The sequence below is a fragment of the Hibiscus syriacus genome, unplaced genomic scaffold (assembly GCF_006381635.1).
Source record: "Hibiscus syriacus cultivar Baekdansim isolate YM2019G1 unplaced genomic scaffold, ASM638163v2 tig00110283_pilon, whole genome shotgun sequence".
In the NCBI taxonomy this organism is placed as follows: domain Eukaryota; kingdom Viridiplantae; phylum Streptophyta; class Magnoliopsida; order Malvales; family Malvaceae; genus Hibiscus; species Hibiscus syriacus.
The window spans coordinates 18,084-42,234 of NW_024062661.1; the positions used below are offsets into that span (position 1 = coordinate 18,084).

The 24,151-nt window shown below is 35.9% G+C and overlaps 2 protein-coding genes across 3 annotated transcripts; one reads left to right on the top strand and one right to left on the bottom strand.

Moving 5' to 3' along the window:
- Positions 1 to 3,578: 3,578 nt before the first annotated feature.
- Positions 3,579 to 23,564, bottom strand: LOC120116100 (26S proteasome non-ATPase regulatory subunit 12 homolog A-like). Of its 2 annotated transcripts, XM_039136649.1 has the most exons (14): positions 23,465 to 23,564; positions 23,147 to 23,344; positions 22,468 to 22,575; positions 22,283 to 22,387; positions 22,147 to 22,203; positions 21,839 to 22,035; positions 20,793 to 20,892; positions 20,607 to 20,719; positions 20,348 to 20,501; positions 20,183 to 20,260; positions 19,820 to 20,042; positions 19,754 to 19,767; positions 14,762 to 14,767; positions 3,579 to 3,588 (listed from the first exon to the last, which is right to left on the bottom strand). In XM_039136649.1, the coding sequence occupies exons 1-11, from the start codon at positions 23,465 to 23,467 to the stop codon at positions 19,824 to 19,826; spliced, it is 1,332 nt and encodes a 443-aa protein (XP_038992580.1). In that variant the 5' UTR covers positions 23,468 to 23,564; the 3' UTR covers positions 3,579 to 3,588; positions 14,762 to 14,767; positions 19,754 to 19,767; positions 19,820 to 19,823. The 2 variants fall into 2 exon arrangements, with proteins under 2 accessions (XP_038992580.1, XP_038992579.1); XM_039136648.1 differs by lacking the exons at positions 3,579 to 3,588; positions 14,762 to 14,767 and having other exon boundaries at positions 19,701 to 20,042.
- LOC120116098 (histidine--tRNA ligase, cytoplasmic-like) lies at positions 9,545 to 18,494 on the top strand. Its single transcript, XM_039136647.1, has 7 exons — positions 9,545 to 10,617; positions 10,838 to 11,017; positions 11,205 to 11,462; positions 11,856 to 11,990; positions 12,239 to 12,526; positions 17,297 to 17,431; positions 18,122 to 18,494. The coding sequence occupies exons 1-7, from the start codon at positions 9,694 to 9,696 to the stop codon at positions 18,419 to 18,421; spliced, it is 2,220 nt and encodes a 739-aa protein (XP_038992578.1). The 5' UTR covers positions 9,545 to 9,693; the 3' UTR covers positions 18,422 to 18,494.
- Positions 23,565 to 24,151: the final 587 nt, after the last annotated feature.

Sequence of the window (24,151 nt, forward strand, 5' to 3'; positions counted from 1 at the left end):
GCGATTCTCTCGTTGCGATAGTCATTTCCACGTTGCGATTTTCATTCTCTCGTTGCGATTTTCATTTCAACCAAAAGACAAAACAGTGTTACAAATTTTAGTTTCAAGAATAAACTACTATTTATGTTTATTGTTTTTGGTATATCTTCACAGTGTAGTTTTTGGTATATCTAACTTGGTATGTTTATTGTTTTTGTAGAAATTTTTTTCGGCTTCATTGACATTAAGGAATAAAGTTAGCCTAGCCACTACAATTGCTTCGAAGCTTTCACCTGCACAAAGAAAATTGTTTGAGGAAACCTGTTTCGGGCCATGGCTGAGAGTACATCATCCGGGTGGAGATGCTAATTTGACCCATTTGTGGCTTCAGACCATGACTAGCGATCTACCCGACAGTATACAACGTGGTGAGGAAGAATATGGTTTCATTTTCCACCGGCGTATATTTATTTTGGGCGGAAGGAGTTCTGCTTAATCACTGGTCTACGATTCGGACACGATGATGTAGGCCGGTACACTCGTCATATCACCCGCCCATCATCGTTATCCATGATTTTTTCTGATGAGTCAATAAAGAAGCCGAACTTACACGTCGACGACCTGAAGAAATTGTTTAATAAGAAAGATGGTTTTACTCGGATGAATGACGTCGATGTTGTCCGAGTATGCCTTCTAGTACTTTTGTATGCCGGCTTTTTAGGCAGAGAGGCCAGACAACTTATTCCTTACGAGCTAATATTATTGGTAGAGGACCTAAATGGATGGAATCTGTTTCCGTGGGGTTCGTATATATAGAAAGCTACCTGGACTAAGTTGTTGTCTGCCTTTGATGACCGCAAAAGTTTGCGTGGCGATGGGTCGAAATACACTTTGTCAGGCTTTGTTTGGGCCTTTAAGGTAAGAATTTCTATATAATGTTTTCAAAATTACAATTAATTATTTAACAATTACTAATGTTTGTTATTATATTGTTTGTAGATTTGGATATTCGAGGCTTTCCCCAGCATGCGGACATATGCATTAAAAACTTCAAATGATATTCCTAGGGCTATTTCCTGGAAGAGGAAACGTCTGTTGGATTGGGAAGACTTAATACCATATGCGACAATAAATAATGTAAGTTAACACAAATACTATCATATATAAACAAGTTATTAATAGTAGACGTTTAACTTTGTTTGAGTTTTTATATTTTTAGGAGGCCAACACTCCATTAATGAGACTGACATCCACGGAGGCTGAGCTTGCCACTAATTGGTGGCAAGCTAGTCAGTGTTTTCTTGATGGCACGAATGATGAGTAGCCTCCACTTCCTCCACTTCGAGAGCCATCACCTCACCCAGAGCCATCATCTGATCGACCCGACTATACACCTCTACAATGAGAGCTATCACCTATCCCGTCACATCATTGAGCCTATTCTCCACCATCACCTCATGATAGGCGACCGGCAAAGATCCATGACTTCTATCTCCCTGTTCTCCACCTCCACCTCCACGGGATGAGTCAAGGGAGTTACGTGATGAGGTCAATGCCTTGTGTGAGGAGATCGATACTCTACGCGATAACGATGGTGCATGGCGTGTGGAGGTGTCTACTTTACGTGGTGAGGTTGCCGCTCTACGTGAGATGGTAGTATCGTTGCAGAATGAGGTTCATATTATACGCAACGAGATAAGTTTAAGATTTTCCATATTTAACTTGATGATAAATTTACTCGTAATTTCACTTAGATTAACCATTTCACTTAGATTGCTTAGTAAATTTATTCGGTTGCTGCCAATACTGCTAAACTGTTTATTAACACTGTGAAGTTAGTATTTGTCTTTTGTTGTCTTTTGGTTAAAGTAAATTTGTTCGGTTGCTGCCAATTCTGCTAAACTGTGTATTCTTTAACACTGTGAAGTTAGTATTTGTCTTTGTTTTGTCTTTTGGTTGAAAGTAAATTTGTTCGTTTGCTGCCAATTCTGCTAAACTGTGTATTCTTTAATACTCTGAAGTTAGTATTTGTCTTTGTTTTGTCTTTTGGTTGAAGTAATGCAATCAATTCAAGTTTCAATTTGCAGAAGAAGAAGAAATAGTTTATTCTTGAAACTATATTTTAGCAACACTGTTTTGTCTTTTGGTTAAAATGAAAATCGCAACGAGAGAATGAAAATCGCAACGAGAGAATTGCAACGCGAAACCAAAAACCGCAACGCGAAACTATAATCGCGTTGCGACTTTCATTTCGCATTGCGATTCTCTCGTTGCGATTTTCATTTCGTGTTGCGATTCTCTCGTTGCGATTTTCGTTTCGCGTTGCGATAGTCATTTTTCACGTTGCGATTTTAAGTTCCAGAAACTATTATTCTTCTGCAAATTGAAACTTGAATGAATTGCATTACTTCAACCAATAGACAAAGACAAATACTAAGTTGACAGTGTTGCAAGTTTAAAACATATTTGTCTTTGTTATCTGATGCATTTTGTGAACTATGATAGAATAATGACTTGGGTGAATTCAATGCAAGTTTGAAACATATTTGTTTTTGTTTTCACTGTTTAAATATCATGTCTGTTTATTTACTGATTTTTGTATTTAATTATTTAGCGGCCCGATAAGGTGGATGCTTTACGTCGGGTTTTTCTTGCACGACAGAGTTCACGTATTCAGACGGCGTGCACGTGCTATTAAGTCTCCGTACACCCCAATAGTGCAAAGACACCGCAAGAAGAAGCCCAACTCGCCTGTCATCCCTCAAGAGTCCACTCCTATCGTTGAAGAGGCCCCTATCATTCCTCGAGAGTCCCCTCCCACCGTTCAAGAGGCCACTGTCATCGTTGAAGAGGTCCCTCCCACCATTCAAGAGCTCGATTCACATGGCGTCATATGTAAGATTCTTGAGAAACCCTCTGACGAGCCGGACATGATGGATGATAGTTGGCTCTCGTATGAGTTACCGGCCAGTACCATTCCGATATCTGAAGTGGAGAGGAGACAACTACCGGACACAATTCTGGATAACACCCTTTGGGCTAAGACCGCAATTGATTTTTATCTACATGAACGGAGCCAGGGGTGTTTCACTGACATATGTAAGCTCAACGATGATATCTATTTGTTGCTTGATCGGTCTTGGTGGGGCGTATTATTAGGGGTCGAAGACAATGGCTATTTCGATGGAGGGGTAAGTCTTATATTTTTCTTATATTTCAATTTGATTATTTTTTTAAAAAATTTATGTAAGTTACTAATATATGTCTTTTTTTGTAAAATAGCATATCGATGAGTGGGTGTCACGTCTTCTAATAATTATGAAACTTAAGGAAAATAAAATAAATACACGATATACAATTATGCTGACGTCTTTTAACGCCGTTCACTTGAAGAATCAACGAGATGAATCATTTGCGTTGGGCAATGGACAAGCTAAACTTTATCCTGCATGGTGGGAGGTCGGTAAGGTTAGTATTTATTTTAGATTGAGTTTAAAGGTATTCATAAATAAGTGCGCAAATGAATGAATTATTACTTATGATTGCAGATGTTTATCCCTGTTTTGGAACGTAAACATTGGCTTCTCGTCGAGCTTCAGCTCCCATCCCTTAAGGCAATAGTATATGACAGCATGATAAATTACATATCATTGGCTGATTTAAGAGATATTATTAAGGGATGGAGCTCTCATTTGGCTAAATTCTTGTATGCGATAAATTATTGGACTCGTTCTGGAAACAAGAAGCCAAAGAAGCTCAATATTACAGTTAGCATAGACGAGACAGCACCACAACAAACGAATGGACCAGAGGGGATTGTGGTCCTCTCGTATGCTTAGCGTTGGAGCGTTTGATCACAGGAAGTATAAAGTATCTACCTCTCACCGATAGAGATAGAGCTGCAGTAGGCTTGTGGTTTCGGTATTATATGGCTAGATTGATATATACGAGACGCTGCCTACCTGTATCCGCGTTATAAAAATGTCCATAAACAATTGGTAAGTTTATAGGCTTTTGGTTTGAAAATGTTTGGTTAAGTACCTAGAATTCAATAATTTGCTGTTTGTAGGTTTTAGATGTGTAGAAAGTGTTGTTTGAGCAAATCTTTGATTTCTGCAGGTTAATCTCATAAGTGAGCTGCGTGAAAATGATGTATGGCTGCAAAAGTTGATTCAATAGTAGATGAGGAAATAAGAATTATTGCTTATTTTTTGATTGTTTAATTGATTTGTAAAAGATGATTTGTAAAAGTTGATTTGTTTAATTGATGTGAACATAATTCTTATTTGTGCTTGTTTAATTGATTGAAATATAATGGTTGATTTTGTTGATTTCAATCTGCATTATGTTGAAAGCAAAATTGACTATCGCAATGCGAAATGAAAATCGCAACGAGAGAATCGCAACGCGAAATGAAAATCGCAACGACAAAATCGCAACGCGAAACTAAATTCGCGTTGCGATTTTCATTTCGCTTTGCGATTCCCTCGTTGCGATTTTCATTTCGCATTGCGATTCTCTCGTTGCGATTTTCATTTCGCAATGCGATTCTCTCGTTGCGATTTTCATTTCGCATTGCGATAGTCATTTTCGCGTTGCGATAGACATTAAGATGATTGCGAACGTCATTTCCGTGTTGCGATAGTCAAATGAATGCCTAATAAGTGATAACAACTGAACATATCATAGCAATTTTCAAACTCAAGTTACTAATACATGCTTAACTGAAAATGTTAAAAGTTCACACATAAAATCTACATAATACAACGTTTGCATTTAAAAATCACCTAAGTTAACAGTCCCAAAAGGTGAAGCCGGTTGTGATTGGGATTTTAAAGATGATTGCGATTTTGATTGCCTTTTGCTTGACACCATATGAGCTTAGATTTTGATGAGGATCCATATTTTGGTAGAGGAAAAGATGATTGTGATGGCACTGGTGATCCACATGTCAACCTTGTATGACCACTTTCCTTACACCGACTACATGTCGATCTCTTCTTCTCTTCACCCTTAGACGGTATACGATTTGTGACTTTTTGGTCGGCCAGGTAGCCTTCTGTCAATGGCTGGTGGCAAAACTGTTTGTATGTCATCTGGTATGTCCCACTCAGAAGGATGTGAAATAGGGTAGACAATCTCGCCATAAGTCTGTCGATATACTTCTGTAGTGTAGCAATCCATAGCGTATGCGCTTGAATCATCTTGGTTTAGATGAAGAGAAACTTTTATAACATGGCCACACGGATAACCAGATGTTTGCCATTTCATACAACTACACGTATTTGCATTTAGATCGACAAGCCCATTTAAGTTATTATCCAGTACTTCAAACAAAGTGTTTGAACATGGTTCAACTCTCCATGACGTTGACTTCACAACACGTTTCGTTATCTTTTTTTCTGTCCATGGTGGTAACACGATGTTCCAATGTTCCTGTAAATTTAAATAAATAATACTTAGTAAAATATATGATAAGTTACGAATTTAAAGAAATAATACCTGCATGGTTTCTTTTCTTGTAGTACCACTGTTGAATAGAGGCTCGAAAAAACTCCATTAACATAGTAATGGATAATTTCCGGGAATGACGACTTAGAGCGTTGATTGATTCTGTACTATTAGACGTCATGAAACCATATCTTGCTCCAAGTTGATGTACTCTTGACCATCTTTCAAACCCGACATCTTCTAGTGTTTGAGCACACTGAGGCAAAACACGTCTTAAACAGTTTATATGTTTATTAAAATCCACTTCCCGATAAGCTTTTACAGCCTTCCAGTATGTCCATTTGTGATTTGTTATACCAGCAGACCTTGATTTTAGATTTCTATACAAATGAACACCACAAAGTCCATGAAAAGCATCTGAGAAACACCTTTTAACAGCGTTGTCATTTGAGTTTGCCCTATCGGATATGATTGTCAGATTGCTAATAGGACCTATATAATCCCTAAGATACCCCATAAACCATGTCCATGAATCAGAGGTTTCAGATTTGCCAACCCCATAAGCTATTGGCAGTATCCCATTGTTAGCATACACGGCTACTGCTAATAAGTTTACTCCAAGGTATCGACCTTTTAAATGTGCTCCGTCAACTATAATAACTGGGTGCATGCAATTAATAAACGAACGAATCTACAAAATCATATACACAAGAAATATAATCATTTAAATGTGAAATGCATGTAACTAACAAAAATGAGTCAACAAAATTATATTGATTTACTAACCGCAGCACCAATGGCGATAAACATCAACTCAAAGCGTTCATCTCTATCTGTTTTGATATGAGTTACCGACCCAGGATTTTTCAGCTTTAAATTGTGACAATAAGCCGACAATTGGGCAAACGATGCTTCTGGCGACCCCCTCAACAATTCCAAGGCATAACATTTGGCTCTCCAAGCTTGAGAATATGAGATACTAATCTTGAACCGAGCATTCATGTCAGTCATAATTTCATGTCCCCGATATACCCTACCATTCAAAAACATTAACTCAGCCAGAAAATCACCCAACACCTTTTTGTTTACATGTCTATGGTGAGGAAAAACTTGGGTTCTTGAACATGCATGTTTATCAATAAAAGTCCTAACTTGAAACATTTCGCAATCTTTTATCCTCTTTGTAATCATACGCCACATACAGTTTTTGTCAATCATACACCTTGTTTTGAAACGATCTTTGCTTGATTTGTTAACTTTTAGTTGATAGCCATCTTCCACATATTTCGTATACAAAGCTATCTTCAAGTCTTCCTTTGTATCAAAACAATCATATTTCTTGATACGAATAATTTTTGTGTAACAATCAACTGCTATCTTTACCAACTCTTCTTCCGGTATCTGAAGTAATTATGGCATATTCCAGTTATACTCCCGTGGCATTTTCTTCGGGGACTTTTCTTTGGGGATTTATTCTTCTTCTTTTTCTTCTTCAGTGTTATATGAATTACATAATGGATGTTCAACATGTTCATTTACAGTCGTAACTTCCTCCTCATTATCATCAACAACATCTTCCTCGACAACGGCTGTTTCATCATCAAAATTCGGGTATTGACCAATATCAAAATCATTACACGCAGGGTCTGTTTATTCTTCTGAAAAATCATCAAAATTCGAGTATTGACCAAGATCAAAGTCCGGGTATCGACCAAGATCAAATTTTGAATACTGACTAGTACTCACAATTTTTTTTGTTGGCTCATCATCGTCTAACTGGTCAATACAAAAACCGGAATTTGGTGTTGAAAGTTGATTGGGATTTGGATTAGGGAAAGGTTGTGGGTTTTGAGATTGTGTTTGGCATTGGAAATGTGGTGAAACAATATTTGCTTGGTGATGAAATTGTGGTGGAACCATTAAATTTTGAGCACCATAAATTGGGGTTGAAAAACTTAGTTGATTACTACCCGCTACTGACCCAATTTCACTACTTCTAGGTTCAACAACATACAATGTAACATCATCACTTGAAACACTAATATAAGCAATGAATCGTTCAACATCTTCATTGTCGGTTAACAAATAAACTTTACTATTTCTTTGATAAGATAGCCTAAATCCACTTAGGGGCTCTAAATTCAATTTATTTGCAACACGTAACATTAGAGTTTCATAAGTTAACTTTTTTAATGACAGTTTTAGTTTAAGATTCATGGGTAAATGCATATATTGTAAAACACCATGAACATTATCCTATGACCCTCCAAAACATAAATCTATCCAAACATGATCAACATTAGATGATTTCATTATTGTAAATTAATTTACTAAACAAACAAGCTGCGAAACTAAAACCTATTGCCGGATGGGGAAGGATGTCGTTGGATATAGGAACGGATGTCGCCAGAGAGAGTGATAGATGGAGATGGAATGAGTTGCGATTTAGGGATTTAGGTTATGAGTTGCTGCTGCTGCGTAGTTATATACCTAAAACATTTGTGTTGCGAAATTAAAACCTGTTGCGAATTCAGAAACCGAGTTGCGAATTTGAAATTCAGTATTGCGATAATCAGAATCTCATTGCGATTTACTAAATCGCAATGCGATTACGTAAATTGCAATGCGAATTAGGAAAATCACAATGCGAATTAGGAAAATCGCAATGCGATTACGTAAATCGCAATGCGAATACGTAATCGCATTGCGATTTACGTAATCACATTGCGATTTACGTAATCGCATTGCGATTTTCCTAATTTGCGTTGCGATTTTCGTAAATCGCAACGCGAATTTGGGAAATCGCAATACGATAGTCAGAATCGCGTTGCGAATCTGGAAACTGATTTGCGATACCGGAGATCGCGTTGCGAATTATCGATCGCATTGCGATTTAATTGATCATTTTGGCAAATCCAAAAAAAGTTGGTTAAAATCGTATATTATAAGGCATTTTTTGTCACCGAGGTTATTTTCTCTTATAAAAAATGTAACAATTTTACAAAAAAAAAGTAACATATTAGGTTGCAATTGAAAATGTTACGAAGAATGTAACATTTTATGTTGCATCCAACCTAAAATATTGTGCTTTGTGACTATTTTTTATCACGACCATTTCCGTCATTTTTAGTCTTAAATTATTAAGTTGTACCGCATAACTAGCTGTCTTGTAGCCATCTCTTCACCAATAATTTCACGGTATTCTTAGGCTTCACCCACATCATCTGTTGGGGTTAACATTATCGACACATACCATAACAATCTATTCAATCAGGGATGCATTTAGAGGAACGGTTGGGAGCACTCGTGCTGAAAATTTAAATCATGATATATTTAGATTTTTTATATTTTTTATTGATAATTTCTTTTCGCTCATTAAAATTTTATAACATAAAATTTATCTTAATTCACTCTACACCGATTCCAATTACCCAACTGATCCACCATATCCTGAAATACCTAGCCTTGAAATGAGGCACACTAATATCTTAATTATGCACTTCAAGACATTCCATACTAAAATTTATTGAGTGATATTAGTAGTAAAAAAATATGATTCTTTTAAAAAGATTTAAATTCAAATAATATATATATATATATATATATATATCAATGAACTAAAAAAATTCTAAACAAATATTATTTTATTACTGATGAAGACTGTTAAAAACAAAATAAGACATATGCTACTAAAATTTTTAATATAACTAATTCTATATACACATAATATCAATTGAATTAGATTTAATTAATTTATTAGTTAACATAATTTTTTCTTGTCAGTCAAAATTTAGTATATACGACTAAAAAGTGATTTTACCGAAATTGATAAAGAATTACTTAAAATATTATTATTTATATCTAAAACATCAATACTTTTTAATATTTCTGATAAAAGTAATCAACAATAATAAAATCGGTAAAAAAAAAAAATCAGTAACTTTTACCGATTTTATTAACAAACCCGATAAAATACCTAATAATAACAAAACTAATAAAAATAATAATTTTCTTAATAAATTTTTACCAATTTTATTATTTAAATAATAATAAAAACAGATAATTACTTTTTTTAGTCATACCACACGTTATCATTTCCCATTCATGATGTAGAGAAAAAAAGGCTAAAACCCTAGAGCCTAAATAAAACGCCAACAGCTGAAACGATCTATTTTGCATCATAACCTCCATATCCGCCGTTATTCCACATTTCACTTTCTCAAAAATCCCACGGCCGTGGGTGGAAACGGAGGCGGATCCGCTATGTCATCGTTGCTCGAATCATGCAAGCTCATAGACCAAAGCTCCTCAGCTCTATCCACCGTCGCCGTGGCAGTTGCCGCCCTCTCCTGCGAGGCCGCAAGGGCTAACTTATCAGCTTTCGACTTGACCGATCCCGGCGATGGATCTGTCGCCAAAGACGACATAGGAGTTTCTAGCGATATCAAAGTCTTACTTCACGGTTCCAAATTGGCAGTTAGTTCTAATAAAGGTGATGATAATGTTAACAAAAATTCATTTTCTAAGATACTTGATGTTTACGGAAATGTGAGGGAAGCGGTTAAGAGTTTGCATTCTGCTATTCGAGTGGTTGCAAATTCGGGCCAGAAGTTAAGCGGAAAAGTTTTGCATTTGTGCTTTGAGTTGAGGAATTTAGGGGAGAGTGGTTTGGAAAGAGTGAGATTGAATTTGGATTCAGTTAGCATCGAGGGTTTAAAGAATATTTTTGAAAATGACTGTTTAAGCGAGGAACGTTTGAGAAGTGGAGTCAAATTGGCAGTGGACGCGGAGCTGGAGAAAGACCATGTGAAGTTGGTGAAGGATGTGGATTCGGTTTTGGGGATTGTGTGGAAAATTGTTGCATGGGAGGCTGTCACTGCGTTTTTTGTGCTTGAAGGCGACGAGGTTTTGAATGAGAAGAATGGTGGAAAAGGAGGAGAGGCTGATGGAGGGAATGTGAAAGCTGAAAAGAAGAAGAAGAAGAAGGTTTTGCTGGGGAGGGGGACAAGTTTAATTGTGGAGATGATTAAGGATAGGTTGATGAGTAAGGGGGACGGTTTAGAGAAAATAGTCGTGGAATTTCTATCATTTTTAGATCCAAAAAGTCCAGATTTTGATGGTCTGTTGAAGAAGGTGAAGGAGATTTTGGAGAGCAATGAAAGTAGAAGAATCCCCAAGACTCCGAAGGTAAAGGCAGAACAATAACTCTTGTTTCCTATTAAATTCAGCCGTAATTTGTTGAAAATATTGTTTAAGAACTTGGAAATAGGGCAGTTGCGTCTTGGTTGGTTTATCTTCATTGATATTATAAAATTAAGGAAAGAAAAAATGATTCTACTTCATTATAATGCTATAATCTTATGCCTTATTCTTCAATATTGTGTTTAAGTTTCTCTGATTTTTGTAGGGTACTCGGGATTTTGCAAAAGAACAAATGGCAATAAGAAAGAAAGCATTTTCTATTATAACAAAGGTTTTTGAGAGGCATTGTGCCACTGCCCTGGATACTCCTGCTTTTGAATTGAAGGAGACTCTTACCGGAAAATATGGGGAGGATTCAAAGTTGATTTATGATCTTGCAGACCAGGTTAGTAAGAACTGATCAATTAGAACGAAGGCATCTTTTCTTTTTTGTATTTTCCTTTTATTTAGATTCCCCCCCCCTTTCTGATCAGCAACCTAGAAGTTTGTTTATTATGGCTTATTTATCAAGAGAAGTGACATGTATGTTTTATTAAGTTTTATCCCCAACTTTTTGTTATATTTGCTTACAGGGTGGAGAGCTTTGTTCTCTACGATATGACTTAACAGTTCCATTTTCTCGGTATGTGGCCATGAATGGCCTCACATCTTTTAAAAGATACCACATAGATAAAGTTTGGAGGAGGGATAACCCATCTAAAGGGAGATATCGAGAATTTTATCAATGTGATTTTGATATTGCTGGTCAATATGAAAAGATGGGACCAGACTTTGAGGTTGTAAGAATTTTGTCAGAAGTACTCAATGCACTAAACATTGGAGATTATGAGGTAAATTGTCATTTTTTATTCCCTGTCAGCATGGCATGTTCAGTTTCTTGATGATAAATTGTTAATTAGTGTCCTCTTGTGTTTTTCGTTGTGGGACTAAACTAACTATTTAGGCAGAAGTACCTTTATTTACTGTTATACCCAATTTTAACATTTTGGATTTTTCTACTAAAAAGCATAATAGCAAGTTAGTTATATTTGGTGTTTCATTTTTACAATTTCTGTACAGTTGATGCAGTGTAAGCATTCATTCTCACTAGTTTGTGCAAGGTCATGATGGCAATGGCATTTTCTGACATTATGTTTTTTGCTTTTACTGTCATGTTTTGGTTCCAAAGACTGCTTGATTTGCTTTCCAAATTGGTTCATTTCGTTTCTATTTGATTTTGACAGATAAAATTGAATCACCGAAAGTTACTCGATGGAGTGCTGGAAATCTGTGGTGTGCCACCAACAAAATTTAGAACTATTTGTTCAAGCATTGACAAGTTAGACAAACAATCCTTTGAACAAGTTAAAAGGGAAATGGTGAGGACCGAAGCCTCAAAATCTGTGCGTCTATCTAGTAGCTAAAGCTGTTGGAGAAACGGTGTAAATATACCACTGTTCAATTATTTATCATGACATGTGAACTTATATCTTGCGACTGTTCCTTTTATTCTTTTTATTTTGCGGACAAATGATTTGTGTCGCATCTCTTGATTTTTTAGTTTGTACTGTCTTACATGTTTCAGTGGTTTCAATTTGAATGATTATGTTCAATTAATACTTGCTAGGTGGAAGAGAAGGGGTTATCTGTTGAGACAGCAGGTAAAATTGGCACTTTTGTGAAGATAAGAGGACCTCCTCTGGAATTATTGTCAAAGATTATGGGAGAAGGCGAGGGTAGTGAGCTTCTTAAACACAATGCTTCCAAAGAGGCATTAGGTGACTTGTCACTTCTATTTGATGCTTTGGATAAATCAAGGTGCATAGACAAACTGGTATTTGATTTGAGTCTTGCCAGAGGTCTTGATTATTATACTGGAGTCATATTTGAAGCTGCTTTCAAAGGAGGTGTTCAGGTAAATACTTTTTTCTGCCTGAGGGCTATGAATGCTATGCATATCTATCTTTTACGTTTTTGCATCTGCACTTTAAAAAGAAAAAAAAATAATTACATGTTTCAGAACTTTATGGTGGGTCTAACCATAATAATCAAGTTTGAACTTTTATGTGAACATTCAGCCATCAACAGTGAAGGTCAAAGGAACACTATCCTAACTGGAAATTCTTCTTCCTTTTTTTTTGAATTAAATATAAGATCTTCCCCCTTCTCTTCTTCTTAGCCTAGGGTGATGGTGACTACTTTCCATTTCCACAGCAATGGTACGAATACGGCATAGATACTATCATAAATTTGTGTGTGCGCACACTTCATTAACTTCGGTTAAGGCTATGGAAAATGAAACCTACAAATTGGGTCCTCAATATAAAAGGACTGGGATTTGGAAAGCAACCACACTTTCCTCTCTCTTATTCCTAAGAAGGCCAATCCGGAGGGTTAGAAGATTTTAGGCCAATTAGCCTAGTTGGGGGTTTCTACAAAATTCTTTCAAAAGTACTAGCGAGAAGGTTAAGCTTGTGTATTAATGAAGTTATTAGTCCATCACAATTTGCATTTATACCGGGGAGACACATTTTGGATTGTTCGTTTATAGCAAATGAAGGCAATGATTGTTGGAGGAAAAAAGGATTGAAGGGAGTTGTTTTTAAGGTGGATTTCAAGAGAGTCTATGATTCGGTTGATTGGAGGATCTTGCTGAAAATAACGAGTAAAATGGGGTTTGGAGCTAGATGGAGTTCTTGGATGTACAAGTGTATCTCAACAGCTTCCATTTCGGTTTTGGTAAATGGCACACCTACAGAGAGAATACACACTACTAGAGGATTAAGACAGGGTTGTTCGTTATCCCCTATGTTGTTCAATTTGGGAGGTGAATTGTTACATTTAATGTTGGTGAAAGCAGTGGACAAAGTGTTGATTGAATTAGGCTCGAAGGATCGTTCTTTCATGTTATCACATTTGCAATTTGCGGATGACTTAATAATTTTTAGCAAGGCTTCTACTCATGATTTGGTGAATATTAGAAGGGTGCTTTTAATTTATGAATTGTTGGTGGGGCTAAAGTTGAATATGAATAAGAGCAGAATTTTTGGAATCAATGTGGGGAGGAGTTAGCTTCTTGGGCCAAGGAAATAGGGTGTGAAAGATGAGCTTTTCCATCGGAGTACTTAGGTCTACCGTTAGGGGCTAAGAGGAATTCTTTTTCCTTGTGGGAACCAGTTGTACAAAAATTTTATAACAGTTTGGTGGTGGAAGGCCAAGTCTCTGTCATTGGCTGAAAGGGCAGTTTTGGTCAAATCAGTGTTGTGCTCTCTTCCAATTTATTACCTTTCTATTTTTCGGATCCCTATTAGTGTTCTCAACAAATTAAATTCTATCATGGCATCTTTTCTATGGGGGGATCGACAGAAAAAAAGAACATCCATTGGGTCAAATGGGAATTGGTGTGTAAGCCAAAGAAGTTAGGGGGTTTGGGGATTCCGAATCTGTTGCTTTTAAACAGGGCTCTTATGGGGAAATGGGTGTGGAAATTTGCTGCAGAAAAAATCTCTTGGTGGAAAACAGTGGTCTGTTGTGTAAACAATATGGATCCAAATTCAATGATGATCCGGAATACTTGGACAGCACATACCTCTTGGATTTGGAGAGGAGTTGTTAAGAACTTCTTTTCAAGTGATGCATATGGGGATTGTTTTAGGAAAAATTTGTGTGTTAGAGCTGGAAATGGAGAAACAATGCAGTTTTGGCATGATGTATGGTTGGGTTCGGTTCCTCTAAAAGATAGGTTTCCAAGGTTATTTGCTCTATCGAATAACTAAGGGGGAAAGGTTGCATAATTCAAATTGTATAATGATTCGGGTGGGGTCTTGGATATTCAAACAAGAAGGAATTTGGTGGATTGAGAGGTTGAGCAGTGGCTGCAACTTATCTCTCTTGAACAATTCTTCATTGTCATTAGTAGAGGATGATTGTTGGATTTGGTTGGGAACTGGTGAGGGTTGCTTTACTGCAAAATCATGCGTGCAATTGTATTTTGATAGAGAGGGTAATGATGAAGTAGAAGGTAATTGGGAAAGATATGTTTGGAAGGGGTAGCTCCACCACGAGTGGAAACCTTTGTTTGGCAACTTGCTCATCATAGAGTAGCGGTGAAGGAGGAGCTGCTGAAGAGAGGAGTTACTGGGGTGGAAGACACTGCGTGCTCTTTGTGCAGGAAGTGCAATGAGTCGGTCTCACATTTGTTTCTGCACTGTGATGTGGTGTGGGATTTGTGGGCTAAGTTTTTAAAGTACTGGAATGTTTGCTTTGTGGTTCTGGCTAAGTTGATGGAATTCTTAATTGCGTGGGATGAGCTTGTTCCGAGATCTATCATATGGAAGTTTATCCCTAGGGCTGTGATGTGGTCGGTTTGGAAATGTAGGAATGAGGTGATTTTTCAGCAAGGGAAGGGTGATTCTGCGCTGTTGTTCTTCATTACAAGATTCAAAATTGTTTCTTGGATTGGAACTTCATTTAAGGACGTTCATGTTCCTTTCGATTCCTTGATGGGGGATTTACAACTAGCAGACTTGAATGGTAATCTGAAAAAGAGGTCTCCTCCTTATTATAGGTGGAGTCCTCCTCCGGAAGGGTTCTTAAAAGTAAATGTAGATGGTGCAATGGTCAAAGGTTGAGATAAGGGTGGAATAGGTGGATTGATTAGGGATGGTAGTGGTTCAATGCTTGGGTCGTTTTCAGAGAAGGTAGGGGGAGGCCCTCCTTTACTTGCAGAGCTTTTGGCGGTCAAAAGAGGGTTGAGTCTTATCGAGGAAGTTGGTTACATTCCAAGTCAGAGGATTATTTTGGAATCGGATTCTACTAATGCTCTAAAGTGGATTAAAAATTCGGACCTTAGCACTTCTTTGTTCAAATCCTTGGTGAGGGATATAGCTACTCGTGTGGAAAGGAAGGGTATTATCACAAGGCATATTTCGAGAGCTGCAAATTGGGAAGCGGATGAATTAGCAAAAGCTGGTATAGGTTGATTTTTGGGTTTCTTTTGTGGTTAAAGGTGTTATACCTTGGCTGTTCTTTTTAAGGGAGTTATGAGGGTGCGTTATGTATTCAGAGTTATGGATTAAAGGTTATGTTGTTAGTAGTTAGTCATGAAGGTGTGGAGGTGTATTATTGTTCTCATTAATAAAAGTTAGAGGCACTCTTTTCCTCCTTCCTATGTCCTTCATGTTATGTTTATAACATGTAGGATATGAAGGGGGGTTTTAATGAGGCCTTATTTTATCAAAAAAAAATAAAAGAAACAGAAGTCACCGAGTACTTCCACTGCCTAGATTTTCTCTAGAGCAGACATTTCCAGAGAACTTGCAAGAATGTCTCCATCATTGAGCCTTTTGAGCATGTAACTTACAATTGAAATGTTATGGAAAGACAAGCAATGGGATGATATCATATCGTCACACTGCATCACCATTCATCCTTTTTTTTATAGGAATGGTAGGCCTCGTTAAAAACCCCCTTCATGATTAAGGATCATGTTGAAAACATTTTGATATTTCGATATAACAAATTAAGTTAAATGAATTTTAAGATTTTCTAAGTATATTCGATATAATTATTCGAATATCAAAACATTACTCTAAATCTTTCAAAAGTCATTTTTAATCCTTACTCAAGTGTAAAATTAAGTTTTAATCTTAAAACAATTTCAAAATAATTTTACAAAGTATTTCGAACTGTTTCAAAGCCAAAAATTCCAAAATTGCTTAGAGAGATCCGATTCCCCCCAGGGGGTACCAATTCCCCCCACTGTTCAACGGTCGAAATATTTGAATTTTACACTTAGGGAACCGATTCCCTATGAGGGGTACCGATTCCCCCATGCTCCAAACTGTTTTATTAATTGATTTCACACTAAAACGGCTATATTATCTTCATTAATGATCCCAACGTTCAGAAGTGATTCAAGGTGTATTTAAGCAAGCTTAGAAGCCATTGATCAAGAACAGGAAACATCAAGCAACTAGAATCAAGAGAGAATCAAAGAGAAAGCATCAAATCTCAAGTTTGAGCATTTCAAGTCTATTTTTCATTCAATATTCATTTTGTTTTCAAGAATATTTATTGTGCTCAATTGTATTCATTCTTGAGTGTTCTTTTCCTTGTTCTAGAATTGTGCAAACAATCTACTTGTGAGGATTTCCTTGTAAGTTTGCAAATTTGTATTGTTCTCTTTGGAAGAGAGTGTTCTCAAGAATTTGAGGTATAATTTTTGAGGGTTTGTAAGGTTACTCTTTGTCCTCAAAAGAAAGACAAATTAGTGAATTTGTGGAAAATCCTTAGTGTGGATAGCTAAGGTAGTGGACTTAGAATTTGGTTGAGAAAATCGAACCACTCTAAATCGCGGTGCAAATTTTCAATTTTCTGCAAAATCTTCCATCAAAATTTTAATTACAATTCACCCCCTCTTGGCCATATTCGTCAATCGATTAACTCAACAGATCACAAGGTGCTCCTTAATCAGCGGAAGGAGAAAAAGAGTGCCTAAATAATTCATTGATAACCACAAGTTACAAAAACTTAGAAACAACCATACAGTCTCTCTTACAGATAATCAACCCAAAGCCTAACAGATAAAATATGATACATGCATTTATCGATGCAATGACATACCCTTCTTTTATTTTGTTGGTTATATTTAGTTACCTGACGGTATGATTAACCTATTTTTTAGGTTGGTTCAATTGGTGCTGGTGGACGTTATGACAATCTGATAGGAAATTTTGGCACAAAGCAGGTTCCTGCTGTTGGAATGAGCCTTGGAATTGAGCGAGTATTGACTATAATGGAAGAGAAAGCACAGAACCAGGTGATTTTTATTCCTAACTTGTTTACGATATATCCATTGAATCTATCCTGTTATGTTGTCATTTCTCTCAACTATTTTAACAACTCTTAATCAAGTTGATATATTGCTGATTGAGAGGTGCTAATTTTTTTTGTTATATGAATTATTTTACTTTGCACAGTCTAAGCAGGATTTGTGTTCCTCTTGGCCTTTATTGTATGATAGACAAATTTGTCAGAATTTCATGTCAAGGCTGTCTTTTTGTAACCTGAAGTTGTGATTCAGCTCTAACTGTGTTAAATGGTATTCGAAACAGAACAACTGTCATACATTACATCTTATTTTAAGTAAATATTGATTACGGGTAGATTGTTCATAGTTGTCTACCTGGAATCTTGTTCCTTTTCTCCGTGATTATGAGTAAATAGTTTTCTTGATTACATTTCATAGTAATATTGTTCGTGTTACTCATCTGTCATCCTTGTATGATTACATATTTGAACACGAGTATCGAGGTTCAATCCTCATATGAAAGACTGGAAAAAAATGGAGCATACTTAGTTGGACAAATATCTGAATTCGACACTTTCTCCCGAGCCCAAGTAACATAGTTGATTTTAATAACTACCTTAATTTCTACCCCCACTCTATGTATTCGTATACTTTTTGTGTGATGTACTAATGTAGTTTGGGGATGGGACTTGCTTGCAGGCAGTCCGAGCCACAGAAACCCAAGTATTGGTGGCTGTTCTGGGGGATAAACTCAGTGTAGCAGCAGAGCTGGTGAGCGAGCTATGGGACGTAGACATTAAAGCAGAATATAAGGTTCATAAAAAAGTGATGAAGCACATTGAATATGCCATAGACTCCAAGATCCCTTGGATGATCATCGTGGGGGAGCGAGAGCTGAATGAAGGTATTTTAAAATTGAAGAACATCGAGACCACGAATGAGGAAGTGATTCCTAGAAGTAAACTTGTTGAGGAACTACAGAAGCGGTTGAGCCCATGAAAAGATTTGGCAATCATTCTATTCTAACACAGGTAAATACATTTTCAATATTGTCTCAACAGACAATTACTATAGCAAATGTTGTATTGGGAATAGATTTGGCAACGTTGTGTGTCTAAATCCTTTATTATATTTAAGGTTTTATGTATTTTGTTTAAATTTTGCAACATTAATGATTCTTCTCATATAGGCTTTTGAGATATAAAATTTGATAGATTCGGTTTGGTTGAAATAATTTATTGTTGTCCCCGAATAATAGGATGTTTTATAGTGTGATTATTGTTGTCCCCAAATAATAGGATATTCAAGTGTCTTACTAAGTTTGGTATTACTTAACTGAATGACACTAACTCATTTAGAAAAAATATTTAAAAAAACCGAAGACTAAAATAACTAAATATTCATGAAAACTGTTTTTAATTTGGATTAAATTATTTTTAACAATTTTATTTGATCTTATAAAAATGTTTTTTTTAACTTATATGAAATAGAGTTCTAATGATCCAAACGAATACTATTAGTTGTTATTCTTAAAGCTGCGATATGAAATCTCTTTAAAATCACCTTATAGACATTCAATCATGTGAATGTATTAATTGATAAAACATAATTGATTGAATCCCATGCGGCTGGATAACAATAAAATAATTTGAAGTCAAATTACCAACAAGAATTAACCATGTTGATAATAAATGACTCGAATAACAAAGTTTCGTGAATATATATATTCTTTTCAACACTTTGTTTGAAAATGAACCACAACTTGTGAAGTGACGATCAAGTGCGGTGTTTTAAGGATAAAGCAAGTTGGTAACCATGCTCAATGCATGAAGCTAAAAGTTCTAACGGTGCAAATCAAATGATCTCAATGGTTAAAAGTTCTGTTATTATTTTTTGAAATCTCAGATTTAAACACCGCATATACAAAAATATAAATATCCATTGTCAAATAATTAAGAATAATCTTCAAGCAGATATTGCTTTATATTCACTCCATATTACTAAAAGAAATACTCGTTAACATCCACAATTTTGATAAAATCGAATCCTAACATGATTTTCAATATCTTTTAATTAAATGTCATTTCTTATGTCCCAAAAGGAACCAAAACTATGCAGAGAATTGGTTGCTTGTGTTTTAGTTAAATTTTAGATTATCCTATAGAAAATGACCATGCTTGCCTGAAAGGCTTTTAAACACTGCAACATTGGCTTCAAGTGAGTTATGCAAATCATCTCTTTTACTTACCACTACAAGCGTGTGTGCTACCAAACCATATGAAAGACGCGAATTTGTCCATGATAATATGAAGAATCCCACTGCTACAAAAGCAACCACCGTTTAGGTTTCCTACCGTCACCAAAATTCAGTTATAGAAAGGCAGTCGCCTACAGTTCGTTTTCACATTTTCAGAGCAGCTTTGTGGACCATGGTTTCTTTGTGTATTTGGTGGCAGCTCTTCTCAACAAGATCCAGAAGTTTCTCCAGGTTCACAGCCCACGAGTTGAGAATTTCATTGCTATCTTTTGCTACCTGGAAGCACACTATTCCCATTGGTCGGTCAATCCTCGCCACCAGTGCCTTGGATACAACCATTTCAGATAGATGCTTCTCAGCTTCCTGTATTCAAATTATCACTTCACTAATTACCATGGATATAGCTTTCTGGAATGTGGATCTCTCTTTTGTTTTTATATTTCCAAACAAAGTCCTAGGTATCTACCAACAAGATTTCTCGAGAAAGAAAAAAGGGAGCAAACCTGGACAGTGAGACACAACAACTCTGCAAGTCTATTCAATGTAATCCTTGAGTAGTACTTCGAAACAACGAGGATATTCTGAAAAGCGTCAAATTGGTTTCAAGTGAGAAACGATTAAGAAATTAACAAGTGAATTAATATTTATGACGAAAGTGACAAATTTACATGTTCAATAATTCTCATTTTCAAATCTTCTGCAGCTTTGTCACCCAATGAGCCTCCAAGCATGTTCTTCTCATTCTCAAATTCATCCTTATATAAATTCCACAACGACGTCCACTGGATAACCTCCATTGTAACTAACTGTTTCAACAGCAACCTATAACAGATGATTAAACAAAAGTGGTCATCAGATATATAAAACATTTAAAAACTCATCTAGAGCTTGGAACATCCATGAGTACCAAATTAATCAAGGACATACTTAAATTTTGGAATCTCAGACAGATTCTTATCCTCCAATGTGGAATTAAGAAGGCTTGACTGCATTGGATCATGTGGGGCAAGGATTAAGTACCAACAGATTTTTCTCAAGACCTGCAAGTAAAACTATATACATGAGAACAGCTCAACAGAACTTGGAAAGGAGACATATTGGGATGTGCTTTACCGGTATCCACTGAGATGGATCTTCCCTGATGGCTGGAATCTCGTATATTGCCATATAGCAACGGCAAATTTCAAGGTAGTCATTGTTATGAAAATAATACCTACATATATGAGGAAACCTCATTAGTAAGCTAAATCCATCCACGTAGCAGCAGAGAAGATAATTCATGAAGTTCATTTCATATTCAATCACTTTACAGTTGGTGGGATCTCTATCGTGAAGTAAAGATGGTTGATATTTCTTCCTAAGTTGCTTAACTATAATGGTATCACAGTTCAACTACAAAAGCCAAGGAAGGAACTACAATTCTCATTCTCACACAACCAATAAAAATTGAGAATTTTAACGAACATCCACGTAGCAGCAGAGAAGATAATTCATGAAGTTCATTTCATATTCAATCACTTTACAGTTGGTGGGATCTCTATCGTGAAGTAAAGATGGTTGATATTTCTTCCTAAGTTGCTTAACTATAATGGTATCACAGTTCAACTACAAAAGCCAAGGAAGGAACTACAATTCTCATTCTCACACAACCAATAAAAATTGAGAATTTTAACGATCTTGTTTTCAAGTAACTGTAGCCTGTAAGCTATGTTGCATGAATTTATCTCCAGAATTAAAATTCCAGAAAGATTTAGATCTCTAGCCCCAAAAAGTGTAAGGAAAAAACTTTCTCATGACCTTGAAACATAAGGATCATACCTTCCAACATATAATATATCTGAAGTAACAACCAACAGAAAGAAACATTCACCATCTGCTTTTACAGATGTCATCCTTGAAAGAAATACCAAGTTGAGCAAATCTAACTTAAGGGCTTCATCATGAATGAAAACAACTTAATTGAGATTCCCTAACAATCAACTTATACAAAAATCAAGTTGCCAACACAACTAAAGCACATTCAAATTGCTAGGAAATTGTTCCGGGAATTTAATAAGATAACTACATAGAAAAACAAAATTATCAAAATTCAATTAAAATGACAACACAAAAAGTTGAGCATAAAAATATGGATGCTAGAGAGAGGAGAAGTCAAATACCGTATCATCAGTTCATAGTAGATACGCTTCAACTCCAATAGCGAAGGTATATCAGCAGGAGGCTCCTCTACAACGTTGTCACCTTCCTTGGGTTTCTTCTTCTCTTTAGAGGGATCAACATCAAATACTCTAGGACTAATCTTCCTCGACAGAATTTGTGCACGAACATAATCCTGACGATCTAAGCAAAGGCGAACCTGCAATGTTTAATTATCGACAGGTTGACAATTAAAATTGCAATCTCAATATAAAAGATAGATTAGTATTAAAAACAATTAAGGGACATGATCAAAATAAGATTCCCATACTTGTTCAAGAATGAAGGCAATTTTCTCAGTTTTTGCCATGGCACCAAAAGTTTCCACCTGCAGATCAAACCAATCAAATATTAGAAAAAGGGATTAACAGAAAAGAAGCTATCATCTTATTACAAAGGATACTTACTGCAACTTCCTGCATTAAGTCTGCAGCTTCCGCAATAAGGCCCTGATCCTCTTTAATCTTTGCAAGTCTCCTGATCAATCTTGCTCTCTCAATTTCAACAAAAATCTACAGAGGGAATAAATTTTTTAGACAACATGTTGAACATTGGATAAAAAGAAGACTTAATGTCAGAGTCAGACACTTACCTTTCCAGCAGACACACTGTTCAGGGTCTTGATAAGCTCTATACGAGTTTCAAGATCCGGTGTCTGATCAATGTATTGCATTGCTTGCTGAACCATCACAGTCACAGCCTGCAGAGCAGATAAACAAACACTTCTTTTAAATGATAATATTGGTTAATCATAACGCCCACAAAATGTTCTGATAATAGGTAGAAAATTTTAACTAGCACATGAAAAATTCTGAACCAAATGGCTGATGCCTTTCAGACAAAACCAGTCTACGAAACTAGGAAGGGCTAAAAAACTAAATTAAGGAACTTAATCACAAGGATAAGATCAGAACTTCACTAAACAATTTGGTTAGGTTAAGGCTTTTCATATATAGATTTTATTTGATGGGTCAAACTTCAAAAGAAACAACCATTAAAACAGAAACTCAAATTCTGATTAACCTGAGTAGAATAGAATAAAAAATTTAAACACAAGGCAAATATTTTAATAAACCCACATCTCCAGTAGCAATTATAACTACCAAATACGTACAAATCCCTAAAAACGGCTCAGACTAGATACACATCCACTTGCAAAAAAGCGAATTAGGTTCAGCCCACAATGATACATAAACCCTAAATATCGAAACACGAAGCAGTCAAAACAATAATTGAATCCAGTAAAGAGAAAACAACAAAACACTTGTTACCTGCTTAAGTTGACCCCTTTTCTTGGACAAGTTAATGATCTGCTCATTGAGAGACTTCCAATCCTTAGCTTCAAAGCAAAGCTGCAAAATCTCAGTGACGGCTTTCTTGGTAGCGGCCACATCGCCAGCCAACCTCATCTGCTTTTCAACATTGAGAAGCTGCTCGATAGCTTCCTCCAGATTCACATTTTTACCCTCCTGCAAATCCCCCAAAAACAAAAAGAATCAGTGAAGATTTAAAGAACTAAAGGAATGGAGATTTCAGATCTGAAATAAGAAAAGAAAAGCTATTAGTTAATAAAAGAAATGAAGTTTTACCATAGCTTCAGCATTCAAATGACAAAACCTAGCAGAGCCTAATAGAGAAGATCAACTATGATATTTCTTAAGGTGAAAGAAGAAATAAATAAGAGTTACATAAAGCCGTACGGAGGAGCCAGTTTAAACCGGGTTTTGGTCCGGTTTATAGGGTTCTTGTTCCGTTCCTTTCTTTTCGCACAAGAAAATAAACCAAGTATTCTCGTTAAGCTTGTACGTGGGCCGGCCCGATTTTAAAGTTTTCTTTTGACGCCCCCATAATTTTGCTAATTATTCTATATGGTAGTTGTTATTTTCTTAAATAATATTAAAAAGGAGTAAACTATACTTATGACCACTTAGTTATTATTCTTTTTCATTTTGACCATCAACTTTTTTTAATTTTGTCAATCAACTTTTTAATTATTTAAATGATGTTAGTTAAGTCACGTGTAATTAAAATTTAGCGCAAGTATTGATGCGATAGTTAACAAAATTAATATAATTATATATTTGACCTTTAATACTTATATATTCTATTAATTTGGTCATAGTTTTTAATTTAATTTAATAAATTAACTCTTTAAGTCATTAGTGACACGTGTCATGATCATGTGTTAACACACACAACCTCTTAATTGAAAAGTTAATCTATTGAACTAAATTAAAATTATGATCAAATTAATAGAATATATAAGTATTAAGCAT

Bases quoted from the DNA above. Each gene is read 5' to 3' on its own strand.
- LOC120116098 (XM_039136647.1), top strand. From the start codon at position 9,694: ATGTCATCGTTGCTCGAATCATGCAAGCTCATAGACCAAAGCTCCTCA. The intron at 11,463-11,855 runs GTAAATTGTCAT...TGATTTTGACAG, and splicing joins TAAACATTGGAGATTATGAG to ATAAAATTGAATCACCGAAA. The intron at 12,527-17,296 runs GTAAATACTTTT...CCTATTTTTTAG, and splicing joins CTTTCAAAGGAGGTGTTCAG to GTTGGTTCAATTGGTGCTGG.
- LOC120116100 (XM_039136649.1), bottom strand. The intron at 22,388-22,467 runs GTAAGTGTCTGA...TTCCCTCTGTAG, and splicing joins ACAGTGTGTCTGCTGGAAAG to ATTTTTGTTGAAATTGAGAG. The intron at 22,204-22,282 runs GTAAGTATCCTT...TTTGATCTGCAG, and splicing joins ACTTAATGCAGGAAGTTGCA to GTGGAAACTTTTGGTGCCAT.